The sequence below is a fragment of the Cynara cardunculus genome (genome assembly GCF_001531365.2).
Source record: "Cynara cardunculus var. scolymus isolate 2C chromosome LG 1, CcrdV1, whole genome shotgun sequence".
Taxonomy (NCBI): domain Eukaryota; kingdom Viridiplantae; phylum Streptophyta; class Magnoliopsida; order Asterales; family Asteraceae; genus Cynara; species Cynara cardunculus.
The window spans coordinates 1,219,003-1,240,273 of NC_037528.1; the positions used below are offsets into that span (position 1 = coordinate 1,219,003).

The window sequence follows — 21,271 nt, forward strand, 5'->3', positions numbered from 1 at the left end:
TATAATATTATTTGAATTTTCGGGCCGGGCCGGGCCGGTCCATCGTCGGTCCCATAACCGGTCCCGGTCCCGGTCGGTCCCGGTCCCACGAAACTACCAAAAACCTTAACCGGTCCCGGTTTTCGGTCCCATAACCGGTCCTTACCGGTCCCGGTCCTGGGCCGGTCCTTTGTCGGTCCCGGTCCCGGTCCTCCGGCGGTCCCGGGCCGGGCCGGGCCCATTTGGCCATCTCTACCGTAGGCCATTCGTATGGCGGCCCAATAAGGATTTGCCAAATTCACTTCTAAATTTTATTTAAAGGAAATTACGATTTTTGTTCCTCTAGTCTAGTTTAATAATAATTTCGATTTTTGTCCCTGTAATATATAAATTACAATTTAAATCCGTAATATTTTTATCCCTGAACTAATTTCTACCTTTCAAGTACAAGGGACCAAAATAACAAAGAATGGTAAACCACAATGACCAAAACAACAATAAATTTATAAATTATAAAAACGAAAATAACAATGAATTACAAATCATAAGAACGAAAATTACAATTTCTCAACCACATGAATAAAAAATTGCAAATTTTAACAAACTATAGGAACGTAATTTACTCTTTATTAAATCTTGGCCCTTTTCCCATATTTCTAGATATTACAAAAGTGGATTCGCATATTGCACTACTGGTTCAACATTAGTTTATTAGTTTTTTTTTTAATAAATTTCTCAACCGTTTTTTGTTATTTTGGGCTTCGTCACAGTCAAAATGCCTTAATATTCCTTGAATTTCATGGTTTTCGGGAAACTTCTGTTATGATGGTTATAGATAGATCTTCACCGATGTTGCAAGGTGCTTTACCACTCGGTTTATGTCTTCTTTTTTATTTTCTTTGGTTGGTTTGTCTGTTTTATTTTATTTCTACACTTTACATAATCTGAGTCTTGTGGACTCTCAAATACTATACTTTCTAACAAAATTTGCTTACCTTTCAAAAAAAATAAAATTCAACAACCCATTCAAGCCCCGTTCCTGACATTTTATAGGCCATGAGCGAACGTAAAAACAGGACCCACTGCAAAAAACAAGGCTTTTAGCAACGACTTTTGTCGTCGCTAAAGGTCATTTATCATTAGAAATAGTATATAACAACAACATGTTGTTGTTATAACTTGTGGCGGAAACATGTCATCTCTAAAAGACGCATCATCAAAGCTTACTTTTCTTATAGTAACCCTCGGTAAGTACGGAAAAAAAATTCAATAAATGTTTTTCATTAATAAAAAATTGAATACAAGAAATGTTAATAATTTACTGAGAAAAAAAAATCTTATTTATTTTTATTATAGATATATAAGAGAGTACTTAAATTTACATATTTCTTATTAGGTAACTTGAATAAATTATGGTTGATAAATTTTTATAAAAAGTAAGAATTTTTTATAAAAAGTAAGAATTTTTTTAGTTCATAACAAGAACTATGTGTTATTTTGATACAAAAGAGAATTCGTGTAAATGAAGTAATCGTGAGGGTTAATGAGATAATAAAGAAAATTATCAAGGTTTTATGAACGAGTAGAACAAATGAAGATCAATAAGAAATATGAAAGAAAAGATGATCCATTGAGATCCAATAAGAATAAGTAATGAATTAAACATATAATATGCAAGCTATGTATATTTTCCTTACCATTGATAAAAAAAATCTAGAAATTACACTCCTTATTTCTCCGAAAACATCCATCTGTTGATTTTTGCATAACCATATTCCATCCTTATGTCAACCTTATTCCATAACCATCCTCAAACATCCAAGTTTCATCCTTATATCAACCCATATCCAATTGAAACTTGCCAACCCTTGTTGACAGAAAAATCATCTGCCGTAAACTCATATAACTGAAGAATTAAGCTTTCATACTGATAACAACGCAACCACACAAAGGATGTAATTTGGCCATAGGCCATTGCAAAGAGGTATACCATAACAGCAACCATCTACTGTTAATAATTTCTATTTCCATTCCTCCCCCCTATTACTCCCAGTCCCCGTTAAGCACCCTAAAGTCGGGAGGAATAAAAATCCCCTTGTGGCCACGGAGGTTCAAATGCGGTGACTCTGGGCTATCTGCAAAGCAGATGGTTGCCCTGGAATTAGTCGGCTCGCATAGCGGGTTGGATATCCAGATTAATCAAAAAAAAAAAGTCGGGAGATGGTTTTTATCAGGTTTGAATTAGACTACTTTTCATGCCTTTAGCATTTAATTTGCAACCAATGTAATAACATTGTTTTCCTAAGACCATTTACAACATTGATTTGTATGTTAAAATAGATATTTTAAAGACTTATGGTATATTTTTTTGCTCCAAAAGCTATACTATACCGTATGTTAAAATAGACAAGTCGAGATAAATAATATTTAATTCTTTTTAACTATAGGAGACATTGAAGTTAAATATTTAAAAATAGAGAAATTTTAGTTTATTGAATATTTTAATAATATAGTTATTGGTAAAATTGCTAAAATAGAGTAACTGTTGGAGTTCAATGTAATTATTTTAGATAATTTAACTTTTTGTTACTATATTTTACAAAAATTATAACATACTTGTTGGAGGTGCTCTAAGTTACCACAAGATTTCCATATGTACAATAAACATGTAGAGAGGTTGGTTTCCTAATCTTTAAAAAAAAACTATTCCAAATTGGTGATGCCCATAAACGAAGGCCTTATTTTAGGCTTAACGCGTCCAACCAATTTCTAGATCAAAGTGGACTAGACCACTTTTTGATTGGGACTATAATCGACTTTTAGACATTCGACAAAAAGACCAATTATGATAGACCAGTTAAATAGTTAATAAAGTAACATCTGGACAATTTAAGTAACTACTAATTATCCATAGGTGTTAAAACTCGTTTTTTTTTATCATTACCTAACGTGGACTTTAGTATCAACAAGTGATATGGGGTATTGAAAAATTATCAAATCTCAAACACGAAAATAAAAACTTTAAAAATTCTTTAAATTCGTAATTCTTGTTGGTGTTTTGATCTATTTTTGCTCTCTTATTCTTATGTTATTGAAGTCTTTGTATTCTTAATCGTCAAACAGCATCCATTGTTGTCGACGCTTCATCTCTCACCACGACCATTGTGCAAGTCATCACCAATAATAGTTGAGGTATCTGAAAACATTTCATCTTGGTGGTTCTTGTCGGTGGAAAACAGAAGGTGCAATATAAACAGTGCTTATTTCTAATAATGGCAAAAATAAATTCGAGGTTGAGACATTGTGGTAGAAATCTTGTTTTGTGGTTAAAGTAGTTATGTATCTGATGCAATGAACCCCCAAATATGTTTATCCAAGAAGGGTTTTTGTTTGGAATTTTCGACAACCCTTAGTTGACCAAGACGATCCAAGAAATATTACATATCTCGCTGCAAGTCAATAAATCGTCATAAAAAATGTTGAAAATGAGATAACTAAAAATGCAACGGCTGTTTTTCTAACGATTCTATTGAAATTACTATACACAACAATGACATAATCCCTCCAAAATCTTGATAAACCATAAAACACTCAAATGAACTTTATGTAATTTATTGAAATTTAAATATTGGAAACATTGGTTAAAATTTCATTTTTACAAGTTTTTTTAAGAGTGCAAATTTCAAATAGTGCCTAAAACCACATTCTCTAAAATTTAGGGGTTAAGTTGTAATTTTCTAAACATTTCAGGTACGCACAGTTAATTTCAAAGACGTTTATTGATTATAATATTAAAATATCGTTTCTCACTCTTAAACAATCTTCTTTCAGTAATTCTCTATATTTACCTGATTTTACTCTCTCACGGTTTTGTCTATTTTGCAAAACTTGCTGAAACAAAAGGGTCTCTAAATGCATCTCCAAAAACTATATTAAAGTGGTTTTTGAAGGGTTTTTGTGTTCCAATATTTATATTAAAATAGAGAAGTTTGAAATCTCTAAATCTAAAGTTCTTTAAAACTAAATATTGAAAAGACACACATATATATAGAGAGAGATATATATATAGAGAAAGAGATTTTGTTTCAAATACAACTTGTTGCATTTGTACAACCAATACAACCCAATAAATTAAGATATTTATGGAAATGATAAAAGTTCATTTATTATGATTTGAATATTTATGGAAGATGAATATGGTTCATTAATTAGTTTATGGTAATCGTGAGATCCAACGTGATCTCAAGTCTTATGAATATGGTTCATTAATTAGTTTATGGTAATCGTGAGATCCAACGTGATCTCAAGTCTTATAGGGCTTAATCAAATGAGAACTAATTAGTTTATGGTAACTGTGAGATACAACGTGAGCCAATCATTTAAGATAATTAATATTTTTCTTAAAATAACATAAAATGGTAAATTAGTAATTTGAATTGATTATTCAATTTACTTTAATTAGTTTAATTTTCTAATTTACTTTAATTAAATTAATTACTTTATTTTGGGTATCACATGGCTCATGTGTGTATCACAATAGTATCCGGTTCTCTATTGAATGACTCCCTCAAACACAAATATATACATGCACAACATAGGTATCATATTAATACTACAATTGGTATCACAATTTTAAAAAGATCCGTAGTCCGTAACAAAATGGCAAAATCCATCAGGTCAAGCCCAGCATGGCCACACCGTAGCCCATTCGTATGGCGGCCCAATAAGGATTGCCAAGTTCACTACTAAATTTTATTTAAAGTAAATTACGATATTCGTTCTTGTAGTTTAATAATAATTTCGATTTTTGTTCTTATAATATATAAATTACAATTTAAATCTATAATATTTTTATCTCTGAATTAATTTCAACTTTTTAAGTATAAGGGACCAAAACAGCAAAGAATGATAAACCACAAGGATCGAAACAACAATAAATTTACAAATTATAAAAACGAAAATAACAATGAATTACAAATCATAAGAACGAAAATTACAATTTCTCAACCACATGAATAAAAAATTGCTAATTTTTTTAACAAACTATAGGAACGTAATTTACTCTTTATCTGATCTTGGCCCTTTTCCCATATTTCTGGATATTACAAAAGTGGATTCGCATCAGTACTGGTTCAACATGAATTTATTAGTATATAACAACAACATGTCGTTGTTATAACTTGTGGCGGAAACATGTCATCTCTAAAAAGCGTATCGTCAAAGCTGACTTTTTTTATAGTGACCCTCAGTAAGTATGGAAAAAAAATTCAATAAATGTTTTTCATTAGTATAAAATTGAGTACAATAAATGTAAATAATTTACCGAGAAAATAAATCTTATTTATCTTTATTATAGATATATAAGAAAGTACTTAAATTTATATACTTCTTATTAGGTAACTTGAAACCAAGAGTATAAAAACTATGGTTGATAAATTTTACAAAAAGTAAAAAAAAAATGTAGTTCATAACAATAAATATGTGTTATTTTGATACAAAAAGAGAATTCGTGTGAATGAAGTGATCGTGAGGGTCAATGAAATATCAATAATAAAGAAAATTATCAAGGTTTTCTGGACGAGTAGACAAATTAAGATCAATAAGAACATGAAAAAAATATAATCCATTGAGATCCAATAATTATAAGTAATGAATTAAACATATAATATGCAAGTTCAACAAATGATTGTTTGAACATTTAAATAGAATCTTGTAGTGTGGTGGAATATCAATTAAAGATACATAAGTCAAACAATTGATGAAAATATTTAAACTCTATTTTCCTTCTTTTTTTACTTAACTATAAATAAGATGTTAAGATTAAAAAAATTTATAAACCATGATATATATAAAAGACATTACTAAATACATATAGTAGAAAAATTTATTGATTATTTACAAAACCATGAAACGCGTCATAAATTATAAGAACGATAGATTGGTTGTCAAACAATAGTAAAATATTTTATGTAGAAGCAAAACTAGATTACAATAATCACCAAAAACAATTAGAACAACATAACAAAAAGCTGTCTCTACACCCCCTACCTCCTTTATCATTGAGTGGTCATTTAGGGGCCAACTGTGTTGGTTTCGGGTATAGATACCTTTTTATTGAAGGTCGTTCGAGTTTTAGCAATAGTCAGTAGAAACATAAATTGATAAAAATATTCAACAAAAGTATATATTAACAACAAACACATGATCTTAACGTTGAATTGTTGAAGCACCAAAACTGTCAAACATATAGATATAGTAATAGTCAATATCATTGGATCTTGTTGGAGATAAAAAAAAAAACTAGAGATGCAATAAACAATAATATATAATGAATGACCAATTATTATTTTTATTTTATTTTCCAATATAATTAGTTGATATATTTTTGGACCCTTATTATTTACTAAATTCTTTTTGTCTCTTATTATATGCTACAATTTTTTATGTTTCTTTAATTTATTAAATTCTTTTAATACTATTATATTTTAAGGAAAAAATTTGGATCCCTAATATTATTGGAATTTCCCAAGGACGGCCTAAACCCATTATAGAGGTAATTGGGTATTTATAGTGTGATATTCCATTTTGTTCAAAATTTCTTGTTTTAACTTTAATAGCCCAGAGTCATCGCATTTGAACCTCCGTGACCACAAGGAGATTTTTATTTCTCCTTTGATTTGAACCTGGGACCTCCTGATACTTTTGATCTTTTGGAGTCAAGTTCAAACCAATCAGACACCACCCTTGTGGTTCAGTTTTTAAAACCTATTATCATGTATAATACTTTATTTTGTTTCTTTTTGTGTATTTTTTTAATTCTTAAAACGTAATTTTGTTGAAAGTAATTGACATAAGAAGGGTCAAAAACCGTCTTATTAAGCCTTTTGAGCTATTGAAGATGCCAAAAATATTTATACCATATTTCATATTAATAAAGTAATGGTTTTCCTTTAAAGAAGGTTGATAAGATTTAATTTACGAGTTTGCTTTTGTTTTTACTGATGTTCACTTATATAAGTATATTAATTAGGATTGAGACAATATCAGTTAGTTTTCAATAGAATAGGATGGTTTGTTAACAACTTAACGAGACTTACACCTTATTCGGGTTAGTTATATATGGTTGTTAGGTATTGATTTAATAATATAAAAAATGACTTATTTCATTAAGCTTTTAAATGGAAAGGTTTATGTAGAAAGTCAAGTTTTTTTCAAACTTAACATCTTCCGGCTAAAAAAAACACCTTCATTCCATTTATGAAAAAAAATCTACTCAGATGAAAAACTAACCAAACGGCCTCTAAGAATCTTACAAATTACAGCTTATTAAGACCAGAGATGTTCCAATCTTTTAAAAAATCCTGTTCATTATTATACCGTCTATTCCTTACATAAATATCTATTTTTAGCCCACCCCACCCCACCTAACCTAAAAACTTAGCACTCAAAACTTTAGTGTTTGACAATTATTGTATTTCCAACTAACATCATCTTTGTTTCTTAAACCATTAACATTCAATTTAATCTAAAAACGTAATGTAAAATTAAAGTATTTGAATCCTAAACCGCATTTACTTATAAAATAATTCCGGCTTGATTTGCAGTAATGAAATGGATTTCAATTTCAAATTCATTCTAATTTCATATTTGGTTTGTTAGATTGTCCGAATTTAAAATCCTAATATTTAATTAAAATCCTAAAAAAATAGAATTTTAAAATCCTTGAACATTTTTATAAAACAATGTATTAAGATGATAATAATATATAAATTATGAACCGTTTGTGTAATTAAATTACATTTATATATTTAAAATAATAATATTTTGTGAAAAAAATAAAATATAATGGTAAAGAATATTATAACCCGTGAATCCACTCTGAACAAGTAACGTAAACGACAACACCCAACGCTTTGCAAGCAAAATTCCATTCACAAGATTTATTCCTCGTTATACCTTTTTCGCACTCTCCATTATTTATAACCACCGCCGTCCACCACCACTAACCACCGTCAATGGCCAATCTCTATCAACTTCTCATCTCTTCTCTCATTATACTCTCCAATTTAACTCCGTCACTTCAAACCCACTTCGCAACCACACCGCCGTTGCCGGTGTCACCCCTTCCGTCGTACTCTCAACTCAAATGGCAACAAAGAGAGATCATCTTCTTCCACCATTTTGGAGTCAATACGTTTACAAACTCCGAATGGGGTACCGGAAAAGAAAATCCGGCCATTTTTAACCCGACGGGGCTCAACACCGCCCAATGGATCGACGTGGCCGTCCAAACCGGAGTCTCCCTCTCGATCCTCACTGCTAAACACCATGACGGCTTTTGTCTTTGGCCATCTAAGTACACCGACCACTCCGTCATCGGAAGTCCGTGGCGGGACCACCGTGGAGACGTGGTTAAAGAATTTACCGACGCGGCAAAGGATCGGGGTGTAGACATCGGATTGTATCTTTCTCCGTGGGATCGTCATGATAAACGATACGGAAAAATAATACCGTACAATGAATACTACATGGCTCAATTACAAGAATTGCTCAACAAGTAAGTCTTCAAACTAATCACATTTCAACTTAGGGTTTGTTTGTTTACTTTTTAATAGTTCAATTAAGAGACAGATTATGAATCGTTAAGAGGTGAATCTTGTTTGGCAAAAAAAGTCTGCTTCTTAATGGTTCTAAAAACCTCTCAATGATTTTGTATCTTAGGCATTCCTTAACCATTAAGCACTTTGATTTCATTGTAAACAATTACCAAACAATTATGTTTCATTTTGTACTATATCATGAGAATCTGTTAATCATTCTGCACTGAACCATTCAATAACTGTCAAACAGCCTCTTAGTCATGATTTTGATGTGTTAGAATATAATGTAGATATGGAAGTGTAAACGAGATATGGTTTGATGGGGCAAAAGGTTCAAATGCGCCAAATATGAGTTATCTTTTTAGTGATTGGTTTTCAATGGTCGAGGAACTACAAAGCACTATTAATATATTTTCCGATGCCGGTCCCGGTGTACGGTGGGTCGGAAATGAAGATGGGTTCGCCGGAACTACGTGTTGGTCCACCATTAACCGGACCTCGTTGTCCATCGGAAATGGAAGCATCGTCGAGTAAGTTGTACCTTATGCAATATTATATGTACATTTTTTAAAGTCCTATGAAACCATGATCTTTCAACCTCCCCTAAAATCTCTCAATCTCTAACAAATTTTAACCCATCAATTTACTTTTGTAAAACAAAATTTCTTATTTTCTATTTGTACTATATTATAAATCATGTGACAAAAACTCTTAAAAACAATTTTTCATGCACAAAATGCTATTTATTAATACATATTACTTAAAATTCAAGATTACAAATGTAAATTTTAAAAATAGAAATAAAAAAACTGAAATATCATATGTAAATTCGTATGAATATTCTCAAACTTGGTTTACGTATGTCCAATCAAATCAGAAAACTATCATTTTACAAAGACGTACAAACACTTATATCACATGTGATACTCTAAATGATCACATGTGATATTAAATACACAAATCATTTTACTAACATGTATTATCAAATATGATATTAAACTTTTGTTTTCATAAAAATATAGAGATGTTATCTTATATTTAAGTTAAATGCAGCTTCTTTTATTTTCATTTTTAATAAGGTAAATTGCATGAAAAAATAACGAATTTTACCTTAATTTCTATTTTGATATATAATATGTAAAGTTTTAAACATTTAAGTATCTGGGTAACAAATTAAAGATTAATTTTAGATTAAAAAAAGACTAATTTTAAATTTAAAAAATCAATATCACTAATAGTGTCATAAATAATACTGAGTTAGATACCACATCAACATGATAACCGGTTAATGTTTCAACCTTTTACTCGAATACTTAAATGTTTAAAACTTATAATCTTAGGTATCAAAATAAAAGTTTAAAAAATAAGTTAACCAAAATATGAATTAAATTAAACTTTGTTACTTTTTATACACTTTATATTTTTTTAATTATTATAAACCATTAATGGAGTAATGTTGGTGATTGGGCAGCTATCTGAACACCGGAGATCCGAGAGGGAAGGATTGGCTACCGGCGGAATGCGACGTTTCGATTCGACCTGGATGGTTTTGGCACAAATCAGAATCTCCCAAAAAACTCAGCCATTTGCTCCAGATTTACTACAATTCTGTTGGCCGGAACTGCGTCATGTTACTCAATGTTCCACCAAACACCACCGGATTAATCTCTTCAAACGACATTCAACGATTGAAGGAGTTTAAAGGCGCAATCGATACAATTTTTTCCAAAAACTTGGCCGAGGATTGTTCTGTAAAAGCCAGTAGCATCAGGGGAGGTAAAGGTAGTGGATTCGGACCCGAATCGGTGTTGGATCATGACCATTTATGGACGTATTGGGCTCCCAAAGATGATGATGGCAAAGAGGACCATTGGATTGAAATTAGAGCAACAAAAGAAGAATTGAAATTCAACGTGGTGAGGATTCAAGAAGCGATCGGGTTGGGACAGAGGATCAAAAGACACGAAATATACGTCGACGGGAAACGAATTGCCAAAGGGACGACGGTGGGATACAAGAAGCTCCATCGGCTTGAAAATGGAGTCGTTACCGGGCATACTATTAGGATCCGGGTAATCGGGTCACGAGGGATCCCTTTAATTTCTTCGATCGGACTTCACTTTGATCCTTTTTGGCACCCAATTGAGAAGTAAAGATTTGCTTTTTTTCTACCTTTTCCCGAGAAAGTTGTGATTACATCTATCCACAAAGCAACATTTATGGGTTACATCTTGTGATTACATTGTTCTTATGAAAATTTACAGCTAAACGGGCATCGATTTCGTTGTCAGAAACGAGGAAAAGCATTCAATTGAAGCCCTCCATCCATGTGAAGGGTGAACATGGTTCTATAAGTAGCTTCTTTACACTCATCCGCCAGTTTGAATTTGAAGTAATAAACCAGAAAAGCAGCCAGTATCTTCATCTGTCTGTAAGCAAATTCCTTCCCCAAGCATATTCTTGGCCCACCCTAAACAGACAAATATCGAAATAGTTAACAAGACTCTTTGTTTCTGTAAACTGATAAATGTTTGAACGTCTAGCAACACTGACATGAGTTGAGAACTCAGTGTCAACATACCTGAAAAGCAGTGAACTTGAAAGGACTTTCCGGCTGAAAAACACCATTTTTTAGCCATCTTTCTGGTCGGAATTCTTCTGCATCTTCTCCCCAAACGTAGGTCATCCTTCCCATGGGATAAGACATATAGCCTACGCCATCTCCTTTCTTGATCTTTAAGCCATCAGGAAGAACATCATCTTTCTCTGCACTCTTGCTATTCTGATAACACAGTTGAAAAACCAAGTGAGATGGCAGTATAGTTGATTAGTTTTTGAATCATCGAACATAGGTTTATGATCTAGCGTTTAAGTTACCAGAGGAACTGCAGGATAAAGCCTCAGAGTTTCGGACAAAGCTGCATGAAGATAATGCATTTTGTCAAGGGCATCTTCAGTTAACTTGAGAGCAAATTCATCCATGGATATATGATGATCGAATTCAATGGCTGCTCTCAGCTCTTCTGCAACTTTTTCTTGAATCAGAGGATCTTTGCAAAGCTTGTAAAAGAACCAAGTGAGAGTGTTTGCAGACGTATCCTTTCCGGCGATCACAAAACTGAGCGATATATCTCTCAGATACTCATCGGTCATATTCTGTGGATCATTCTTGCTTTCCATCAGAAATCTTGATAATATATCTTCTTTATAAATATTCCCATCTTCCATCTGCTCCCTCTTGTTTCGTATTAATTTGTACACGAAGTTATCAATGATTCTGATGTTTTCCTTGAGAACAGCTTCAGAACCAATATTAAGATACCTCTTCACCTTCCATAAAAGATCAACAAATCGCCAGTAGACTAAACCATTTGAATCATCAAAAGCTTTCATAAACCGATTACTAGCCTCATCTAACCCTGATAGAGTATCAAGATCAAACCCAAATCCCACCTTGAATATTGAATCAAAAGTCGATTTCATCAACAAATCCTGCAACAGCAAAACATGAAAATAACTTCAATTACTTGTATGGATAACGTTCAGATGAATGGTTACCTGTGTTCCTTTTTCATTTTTTTTGGGGGGTTTTCCATATTTATATATATATGTGAAGTGATTTTGGATAACGTTCAGACTAATTCGTGATCTGGAAGTGATTTATTGTGTCATAATACCTGCAAATCCATCATCTTCTCATCAGCAGCTAGTAACGAAATCCTTTTCGCTAGTTTAGCAGTGTTGGATTTGAAAATAACCGTACTAAAATCTCTTAGAACTTTCGTTGAGAACTCCAAACTTGCAAGCTTCCGTTGGTGGCGCCATTTCATTCCATCAACCGTAAAGATCCCATTTCCAAAAAGATCTCGCATTAAATAAGTATTATACTCCCCCTGTGAAAAAAATAAAAATAAAAACCCGACAGAAACTGAAGTCAACTGTTTCTGCCATTAATTAACCGTAAAGCTTGAAGAGATTGAATTAATATATATATATATACCTTGGTGTAGTTGGAGAAATTGGTCTTAAGAATGTACTCGATATTAACAGGATCAGTCGTATAGATTTCACTGTGTGTAGGTCTGATGAAACGATAAGTGGGATAGTTTTCAGCCAGTGATGTCATATAATCGTAAAGCTTGTTGAAGTGTATGAGCTGATTGGAAATTGGGCCGACGATCGGTGGCCGGTGCCGGCGAGCAGTTGACATCAATTCTCTGAAGTAAGGTAGTAGCATCAGAGCTAATGGTATAAGCAGAAGAGAAGCAAGAACTCCGATAACTGCAATCATGACAGACGGTAAAATGTAAAAACCAGTAAGAAGGAAGATGGAGGTTAGGAAGAAGGGAGTCTTCATTCTGGGGAGATGCATATGGTCAATGACTACCATTGTCTCTAGATGAGTTTCATATATATCTTATCTCATGTTTAATAATTCTGGTTTACTTTTTTTCCTTTAATTTTAATGTAAATTCAATTTCTTATCTCATAAGAGTCTATTTAATCTAAATATTTTATGGAATTTATGAAATCAGATGTTTGATGGATTGCATCTACGGTTGATATTGGTTTATACTTGTTATATACAACCGTCGATCATAAAAATGTTAAAATAAGAGTCGTAGTAAGAATATAAAAACAAAACACTCATACCCGATACTTTGAACAAGTTTTATTTACCGACTTTTTATCATCTATCTAAAACTTTAACAAAGAATGGTATCTAATTGGTTTGAACTTTGCTTCAAAGATTAAAAATACCAAGAGGTCTCAAATTCAAATCCAAGAAAGAATAAAAAATTTCTTGTGGCCACAAAGGTTCAAATACGATTAATCCGAAATATCTGCAATGCAGATAGTCACCGTAGGATTAGTCCGCTCGCATAACGGGTTAGATATTCATGTTAATCAAAAGACAACATAGTTAAAGATATATGGACCAAGTGGTTGTAGACAAAGACAAACCCACCTATCAGATTAACCTCGTTTTTATATGATAATACTATAATCCTAGATAAAATAGAACCATTGTTAACGTATACGTTACATTTAACAGAAATAAAATAAATTAAAATGGGGAAAATTGAAAAACACCCCTAAAGAATAATAGAAAAACACACTGACAATGTTTTCTTCATCAGATCAAAACTGCTATGCGTTTCAAAGAATAGCAGAGGCTCTGCTTCGGCCCTCTATGAAACCATGGAAGAAGCTTTTTACCACTTTTTGTACCCCCCACGACCGCCTCTACCACCGCCTCCACCTCCAGAGCCTCTAGAAAACCGACGATCAGAGAAACCACCACCACGTCCACCACGAGAAAACCCACCACCACCGCCTCCATAACCACCACGACCTCCTCCAAATCTTGACCTACTCTGCTCTCTTTCTTGCAGTTGTGGCAATTCTTTTACAACCTCCAAGCTTACACCGCTAGCATTCTCCTGACCTGCATAACAGTCGCCACAAAAGGTAAACACCATAAACATTTACGACTTAATCAACACACCAGAAGATAGCAACATGTTGATACAACATATAACCGATCTTAGGGCATGTTTGTTTGGTAGTGGCTTAATGATATAAAGGAAGTGGCCTATTTAGTTAGATTCTCGGTGGGAGCTTTATGCAGAAATCCAAGTTTTTTCCGAACATGTGCCTCCCAATTAAAAAAACATAGCCCCTTCCATCTACAAAAACACCCTTCCAAACAAAAACCCTCCCTATAGACACATTAATCGAAACAGACAATTTTATCCACATACAAGACTTGATGGAAAACCAACCAAACAGCCCTTAGGTAACCTTTAAAAAGAACATACCAGTAAGAAAAGTGTCCAAATCCTCCACAGCGACGTCAAAAACGGCACCTCTTTGATCCGCTGTTAGTGCAAGACCTTGAATTGACTCAACTTTCTCTTCAGGAAGAAACCTCCTCAAAACGCCATATGCAAATCTGAAAATAAGAAATCAGGATGAATTATGACATGATCTTGTATGATTGTTATCTGCTGTCTATCATCAAATATTCAAGCATCGAGCTAACAAAAACATATAGACTTTATAAAGTTTGAAAGGCTTACGAAGGGGTGTAAACTGGTTTTCCAGCTTCAAGAAGCAGTGTCACGTAGTTCTCCATGGATGTCAGAAGTGACCTCTTCTTGATCTCAGTATACCCCTGTAGGAAAAAAGCATTCCAAATTCATTTAACCTACAATAAGAATGAATACCAGATGAAACAAGAATAATAATAATAATACAATACTCACAATACTCTTGGCTAGCGCCTTTGCAAGCAGTTCTACAGGTGACAGTCCAGAAGTATTTAACAACTCCTCTGCAGCGGACTTGAAGACAGGAACCACGCTACAATTTTAAAACAAATATGCAAAGTCAGGAAGCTATTAACCGTGGAGCTAATAAACAGTTTCGCTAAAAAAATATGGTACCTATCAGCAACTTGAATTATTGCTTCTGCCGCATCTGCACCAGCTGCTTTTGCAATATCAGCCGGTTGAGGAGCAGATACGTGTTCGAATTTAACACCTGCTTCTCTTTCTAGCTTGGAGATATTAGATCTCCTTGGCTCATAAAGCGTAATGGCAACACCAGAATTTCCTGGAGAAAGTGAAAGCAAATTTGCAACTAATAAATTAAAGGAACCAAAAGATTTGGATTCTTATACGAGACATATATCAAAAAAACGGAATTACCTGCTCTTCCTGTCCTCCCAGATCGATGAATGTAATCTTCAACGTCACGGGGTGGTTCACACTGGAGAATGGAAAAAGAAAATTCAGTACAACAAAAAAGACAGTTGAAAGTATGATTTAGGATTTTGATTTGATCATACCTGGATAATCAACTGAACATCATGAATATCCAATCCTCGTGCTGCAACATTCGTAGCAACTAGTGTCATGAACTTGCCTGATCGGAATCCCGCAAGTGTTGCCTATTAAAAAGATCACCACCTTTAACAAAAACATATGCAAAATAAAGCTGGAAAAAAATGACACATTAACGGAGTGCAAGACAATGTCTAAAAAAGCAAGTCAATTGGAAGCCTACCTCACGCACAGACTGCTGAATGTCCCCATGAAGAGGACGAGCACCAACTAGCAGTCCAGAAAGTTCAGAACAATAATCCTTCGTCTCAGTGAAAATAATAGTTCGTCCTCCACTGAAAATATACAGAACATCAAGTGAGAAAATTGTACAAATTTTCAAAAATATCAGCAAATTGCTAAGATTTTTGACCATCTACAAATTGTAAATAACTAACCTGCTGTGATGACGAATGATGTCAGGAATGACCTGGGACCTCGCTGAGCTAGAGCAGGGCATGATGATGTGTCTCACATTCTCACTAGCCTTCATTACCTCAAAACCAACAAGATCCACAATCTTCTTGTTTGGTTTCAAAAACTTCGATGCAATCTGATGAGACAACAAAAGGAAGAAGAAAATAACTATAGATCAGTCTTATGCAAAAAAAAACAGTAATAATTTCTGTAAATGAATCAATCAAATGAGCCACATGTTGAAGAAAAATCATACTTGATTCACCCAAGATGGTAATGTTGCACTAAACAGAACAGTTTGAACATTGCTAGCATCATTCACCTTGCCTTCAGGGACAAAAGGAACTGAAGTCAGCCATATGCAATAACCCAATAACAATAAATAAATAAATAAATAAAAAGGACACAAAATATTCAGCCTTTCAAGAAATGAAAGATTATGTTCAACACTTTCAAGAAATCAAATGTATATAAAATGTGTAAAAATTGCTGGCATCATTTTCCAGAAACTCAAGCATAAAACTAATAAAACCCAAATGGCTAAATCGAATCAATTTCACAAACCAATAAGATGTTTCAACAGAATTCAATCTGAAAACAGTAAAAACACTTGCCTAAAATATATTCAACATCCTCAACAAAGCCTTGCCTTAACATTTCATCAGCTTCATCAAGGATACGGAATTTCAATGAGCACAAGTCAAGATTACCCCTCTCGATGTGATCCTGCACGTCGTTATCATATTAAATGATGATTTCACTTTATGAAATACAAGTTACACTCAATGCTGTTGAAAACAACTGTATTTAACAACAATGTAGTTATTATGTAGCACCTTAACACGGCCAACTGCTCCAACGACAATATCCACCCCTCTTTTCAGTTGCACAGTTTGAGGAGAAATGGATGCTCCTCCTCCACCATACAAACAACACGCAGTTAGACCCACAGCCTCACCATAGGCTTTAAAATCTGAAAATACCTATAACATAAACACCGCAGATAGCATAAAGAACTTGCAAATTAATAAGAACATATAGAGCAAAGACTAAAGATGGAACATATTAACAAAAGCTTCAGCCATAATACCTGTTTTGCTAACTCTCTAGTTGGCAAAAGCACAAGAATTGTTGGTGCCCTGCCATATCCGGTCCTTCGTGATGCTTTCTCCGGTCCATTTATTAAGGACTCCAATATTGGCAAAATGAATGCCAATGTTTTTCCCTATATAATTATAAATAACCAATTAGCAACTGCTTCTAATAAATCTTATAGCCAGTATAAGCTTACATCTTTCCATTATTCATGTGCATAAACCTAAAAATACTTATTTGTGGTTCAAGCTTCACTTTTTTACAAGATTTAACCCTAAGAGTCTAAACCCTAGAAATAGAATTTTATAATAGTTTAACCCAATTAGCTTGGAATTCACTTAATGTTGAAACCCCAATTGGTTAGGGTTTTTTTCACTGCCACAAATTATACGTGAAGGAAGATTTTGAAAGTAATCCAAATACCTGACCAGTTTTAGCTTTCCCAATCAAATCAAGACCGTCATAAATCGAATCAAAGGTCCGAGCCTGAATAGGAAACAAAGCCTCAATCCCCTTGGCCTTCAAAGCATTCCTCAATGGCTCAGAAATCCTAAACTTGGAAACGGCATTGGGATTGTCTTCTTTAATCACAACCTCCTCTTCATCTACCTCAACCGTCTTCATCTTTTTCTTCTTACTTTTCTTCATCGACTCCTCAGTCTTGAAAATTTTCCAAACAATATATTTAAATTTCAAAATAAATGTATTTGAATTAAGCTTGAAACTAAAGCAACACGGAAAACATCTAACATACCTTGATATTAACAGGCTCGCCTAACTCAGAACTGGTATCGCTTTTCCCTTCGTCGTTATCTGTATCCGAAGAAGCCTTACGTTTCCTCTTAACCTTTTTCTCGGATTTTTCAGTATCGGAAGAAGGATCAGTCGATTGAGATGCAGACTTGTCTTTCTTGCTCTTCTTCTCTTTCTTTTTAATCGAAGATTCGAGTCCGACGGTTTCGGAGGTGATATTCTTCATCTTCTTAGGCTTGGTTGTGAGGTCGGATGATGGGGTTAGGGTTTCAGACAAAACGGCAATGGAAGGCATGGCTATGTGTGATAGAATGGGTGCAAAGAGATATAGAAGATGGAGGCGTTCTCTTCACTCTTTCCTGCTAAATAGGATTTAGCGGTGGCGTTGCAGTAGCAGAGAGAGAGAGAGAGGAGAAAGAGGAGGAATGAAGGTTTAGGGTTTGCGATATTTTATAAGGAAAACTGGAGAAGTGAATTTTGAGCCGTTGGATTTCGGGTACGCTATGGCATTACCAGGCGTTGGATTTAAAAATTAAAGTTCTATTTACCATGTACTAAGAATAAAATTATAAAAATAAAAATTATTAATAAAAGAATCTTTTAATTTAAAAAAAATTATAGCATATATTTAAATCATTTTAATAGGAAAAATTATAAACCAATACTTTTAATATTTTACATGAAATTAAAAAAAAAGCTCAATAAATATGAATTGGGTTACTGAGAAATTTTTTTACTTTTAGATACATATTAAAAACATATTTTATATTTGTAGTAATTAAATGACATATTCCATAACATTATTCCAAGACACAATAATACCATGGAGAATATGTCGGTCGAATTGAGCCTTTTGGGTTATGAGTCAAAGTAATAGAGGTCCATTGGGCTTGTTATTGGGTTTGAATTTAGTTAGGCCCAAAAAGACTGGAAAAGATGGATAATGGTAGCCCAAGTTACAAGCGCCACTCTAACTTAAAATTGTGTTTAACGCTTTAAAGTTGTGTTTTTGAAATAGGGTTATTTGACAATTGCTGAATAGTTTAGTGCAAAATTATTAAGTGATCAAAATGATTAAAAAATCTTATAATATGGTGTAAAATGAAATATAATTGTTTGGTAATTGTTTACAATGAAATTGGGGTTGTGAATGATTAAAAGAGGTTCATGATACAAAATCATTCAAAGGGTTCTAGAACTATTAAGACAAATTTTTTTTGTCAAACAAAATTCACTTTTTAACAATTCAGAGTGTGTCTCTTAATAGAAATATTAATAGGTAAACAAACAACTCCTTTATGATTTTTTTACTTAGGGGGCATTTGGTTCGTATAATGAAATTCGATGAAATTAGAATTCATCAAAAGAATTTGACTTTGAGGGAATGAAATGGAATCTGATGGAATTTGACCATGCTTTGTGATTGTGTTTGGCTGCATGGAATTGGAATGTAATTCTTAACGTAATTGGAATTTTTTTGTTTGGTTCACGGAATTCAACTTTGGAATTGGAATTAAATATCAACAAATGAACTTTTATGATTTTTTTGTTATTTAAAAAAATTACCATTAAACCAAATTACATTATTAACATCAGATAAAATTTGAAATTGTTCACTTATATTACTAATATCTGAAATTTGGACGAGGGCTAAGGAATCCGTAGGAAAGGAATTTGAAATACTTGGTACATCAAGTGGAATCGTGAAATCAGTGACCGAATGAATTTGTAGAAATTGAAATGATTCCTTCACTTATAATTTGTGAACCAAACAACATATTTAAAATTGGGTCAAATGACTGGACATTCCAATTCATTTCAATTCCACCAAATTCCCATAATCCAAACAGCCTCTTAAAGTCTTAGGGGACAGAGATGAAAAAAAGGGGAAATATAAATAGATCATTTAAAACAACATGGAAGAAAACAATTTTTTTATTTATATATCATTTAGAACTATATTTTTTGAAATAAAAGGTTTGATAGTTTTGTAGTTTTAGTAATCTTTTAAAAATATATATCATTTAGAACTATATTTTTTAGTTTTTATAATATTATATCGGTCTCAGTGACGGACCTATAGTGGTGTATATGGTGGCACGTGCCACCATATTAGTCCTCCATCAAAAGGTAAAAAGAATAGGTTCGTGAAAAAGTGTAACCATATTAATATATTGTGTGTCACCGTGTGTATTTTGAAAACTACAATGAGAATAAATTTTATTTAATAAAGTTGGTTTACAAATCTTTTATTCCATCTCATACCCAAGTTCGAATCGTATTAGTGTTATTTTCTTAGTTAAATGTTAAATATATAATTTCTTATTTATAAGAAAAAAATAATTAATTACATAATAAATAAATAGATTCCCAAAGGTTAAAAACCAATGAAGAGAGTAAAATTTTATAAAATTTTAATAGGGCAGGTGTCGCTTACGTGTCACATGGTCCGAGATTGGCGCAAGTCAGGGTTTACTTGGTTACCACTAACCCACCGCTTTTCACATTTTATCTCTTAATTACGGTCAGGGCCTTGCCTTCCATCGACGCAGAAACCAACACCACCACCACCACAAATAAATATTTTAATTTCATATCATTTAGGGGCTGTTTGTTTTTAATAAAAAAAGTCTATTTAAGTCTGAGTTGGTCAGAAATAAGAGGATTCAGTATGTTTGTTTTTTTTTTTTTTAAGAACTTAAAAGCTCTTATTAGGTCTAAAAATTTAAGTGGTTGAGAAACCTTTTATTACCTCTTATTTCAAATCGTCGCCTACCTACTCTGATCTCTTTACGCTTGATTTCTCTAGATCAACTCTTATGTTTCGATCTCTCATCTCTGTCAACTGTCGATCAATATCAACTCTCGATCTCTCATCTTCAAACTTCAGATTTCAGCCGCAAAAAACAAACAGTCTGATTGATTCAGATTTCAGACTACAACACCACCTCTTAAAAATCAGAAGTGAATTCAGACTTCAAACTTCAGCATCTTTTAAAAAACAAACGTCACCTTAGTTTGAAACAAATGATGAAATAAATCATAATTAAACTAAAAATAAAATATATTTTTATTTTAGATCTAAATTATAATAAAATTTAAATTAAATAAATCAAACCATTAATTAAAATTTTATAATACCCATATTGACATATAGTTTTAGATAAAATAACAATCAATTATCTCTAGATTTCTTCATAAAAATAAAGTCGAGAATTATAAATAATAAAATAAAGTAGGGATTTCAGAATCTCGTTATATTGTACAAATAAATAAGAAAAATTATGATGAGAAACATAAAAAAATATTTGAATCATTAATCATTTTTAATCTCATGTCCATACATGAATTGTGTGTTAAAAGATAATTAATCCGGTACACTTACTGTTGAAATTCAATTAGGATTGATATAAAGACGTAGATCTCTTCGTTTCTCATAAAAACTTTTTTTTACGGGTAGTAGTGAATTTTTGGTTCAGTTTATACGCACCGATGAATTTTTCGTGTGATCACAAATGGTATGGAGTATTCACAAAAGAA

General features: G+C 32.8%; 3 protein-coding genes across 3 annotated transcripts; 1 reads left to right on the forward strand and 2 right to left on the reverse strand.

Annotated features, from left to right (window-relative positions):
* Nucleotides 1–7,982: 7,982 nt before the first annotated feature.
* Nucleotides 7,983–10,816, forward strand: LOC112511035 (alpha-L-fucosidase 1-like). The gene is made up of 3 exons (XM_025116407.1): nucleotides 7,983–8,536; nucleotides 8,870–9,109; nucleotides 10,051–10,816. Exons 1-3 carry the CDS (start codon nucleotides 7,995–7,997, stop codon nucleotides 10,730–10,732), a joined length of 1,464 nt encoding a protein of 487 aa, XP_024972175.1. The 5' UTR covers nucleotides 7,983–7,994; the 3' UTR covers nucleotides 10,733–10,816.
* Nucleotides 10,760–13,051, reverse strand: LOC112511027 (cytochrome P450 704C1-like). Its single transcript, XM_025116395.1, has 5 exons — nucleotides 12,580–13,051; nucleotides 12,257–12,472; nucleotides 11,457–12,071; nucleotides 11,161–11,361; nucleotides 10,760–11,049 (listed from the first exon to the last, which is right to left on the reverse strand). Exons 1-5 carry the CDS (start codon nucleotides 12,967–12,969, stop codon nucleotides 10,867–10,869), a joined length of 1,605 nt encoding a protein of 534 aa, XP_024972163.1. The 5' UTR covers nucleotides 12,970–13,051; the 3' UTR covers nucleotides 10,760–10,866.
* Nucleotides 13,052–13,526: 475 nt separating this feature from the next.
* Nucleotides 13,527–18,140, reverse strand: LOC112511971 (DEAD-box ATP-dependent RNA helicase 7). The gene is made up of 15 exons (XM_025117733.1): nucleotides 17,733–18,140; nucleotides 17,402–17,638; nucleotides 16,974–17,108; nucleotides 16,720–16,866; nucleotides 16,498–16,609; nucleotides 16,140–16,210; nucleotides 15,865–16,019; nucleotides 15,651–15,762; nucleotides 15,433–15,534; nucleotides 15,293–15,353; nucleotides 15,029–15,197; nucleotides 14,849–14,945; nucleotides 14,663–14,757; nucleotides 14,402–14,535; nucleotides 13,527–14,028 (listed from the first exon to the last, which is right to left on the reverse strand). The coding sequence occupies exons 1-15, from the start codon at nucleotides 18,024–18,026 to the stop codon at nucleotides 13,796–13,798; spliced, it is 2,154 nt and encodes a 717-aa protein (XP_024973501.1). The 5' UTR covers nucleotides 18,027–18,140; the 3' UTR covers nucleotides 13,527–13,795.
* Nucleotides 18,141–21,271: the final 3,131 nt, after the last annotated feature.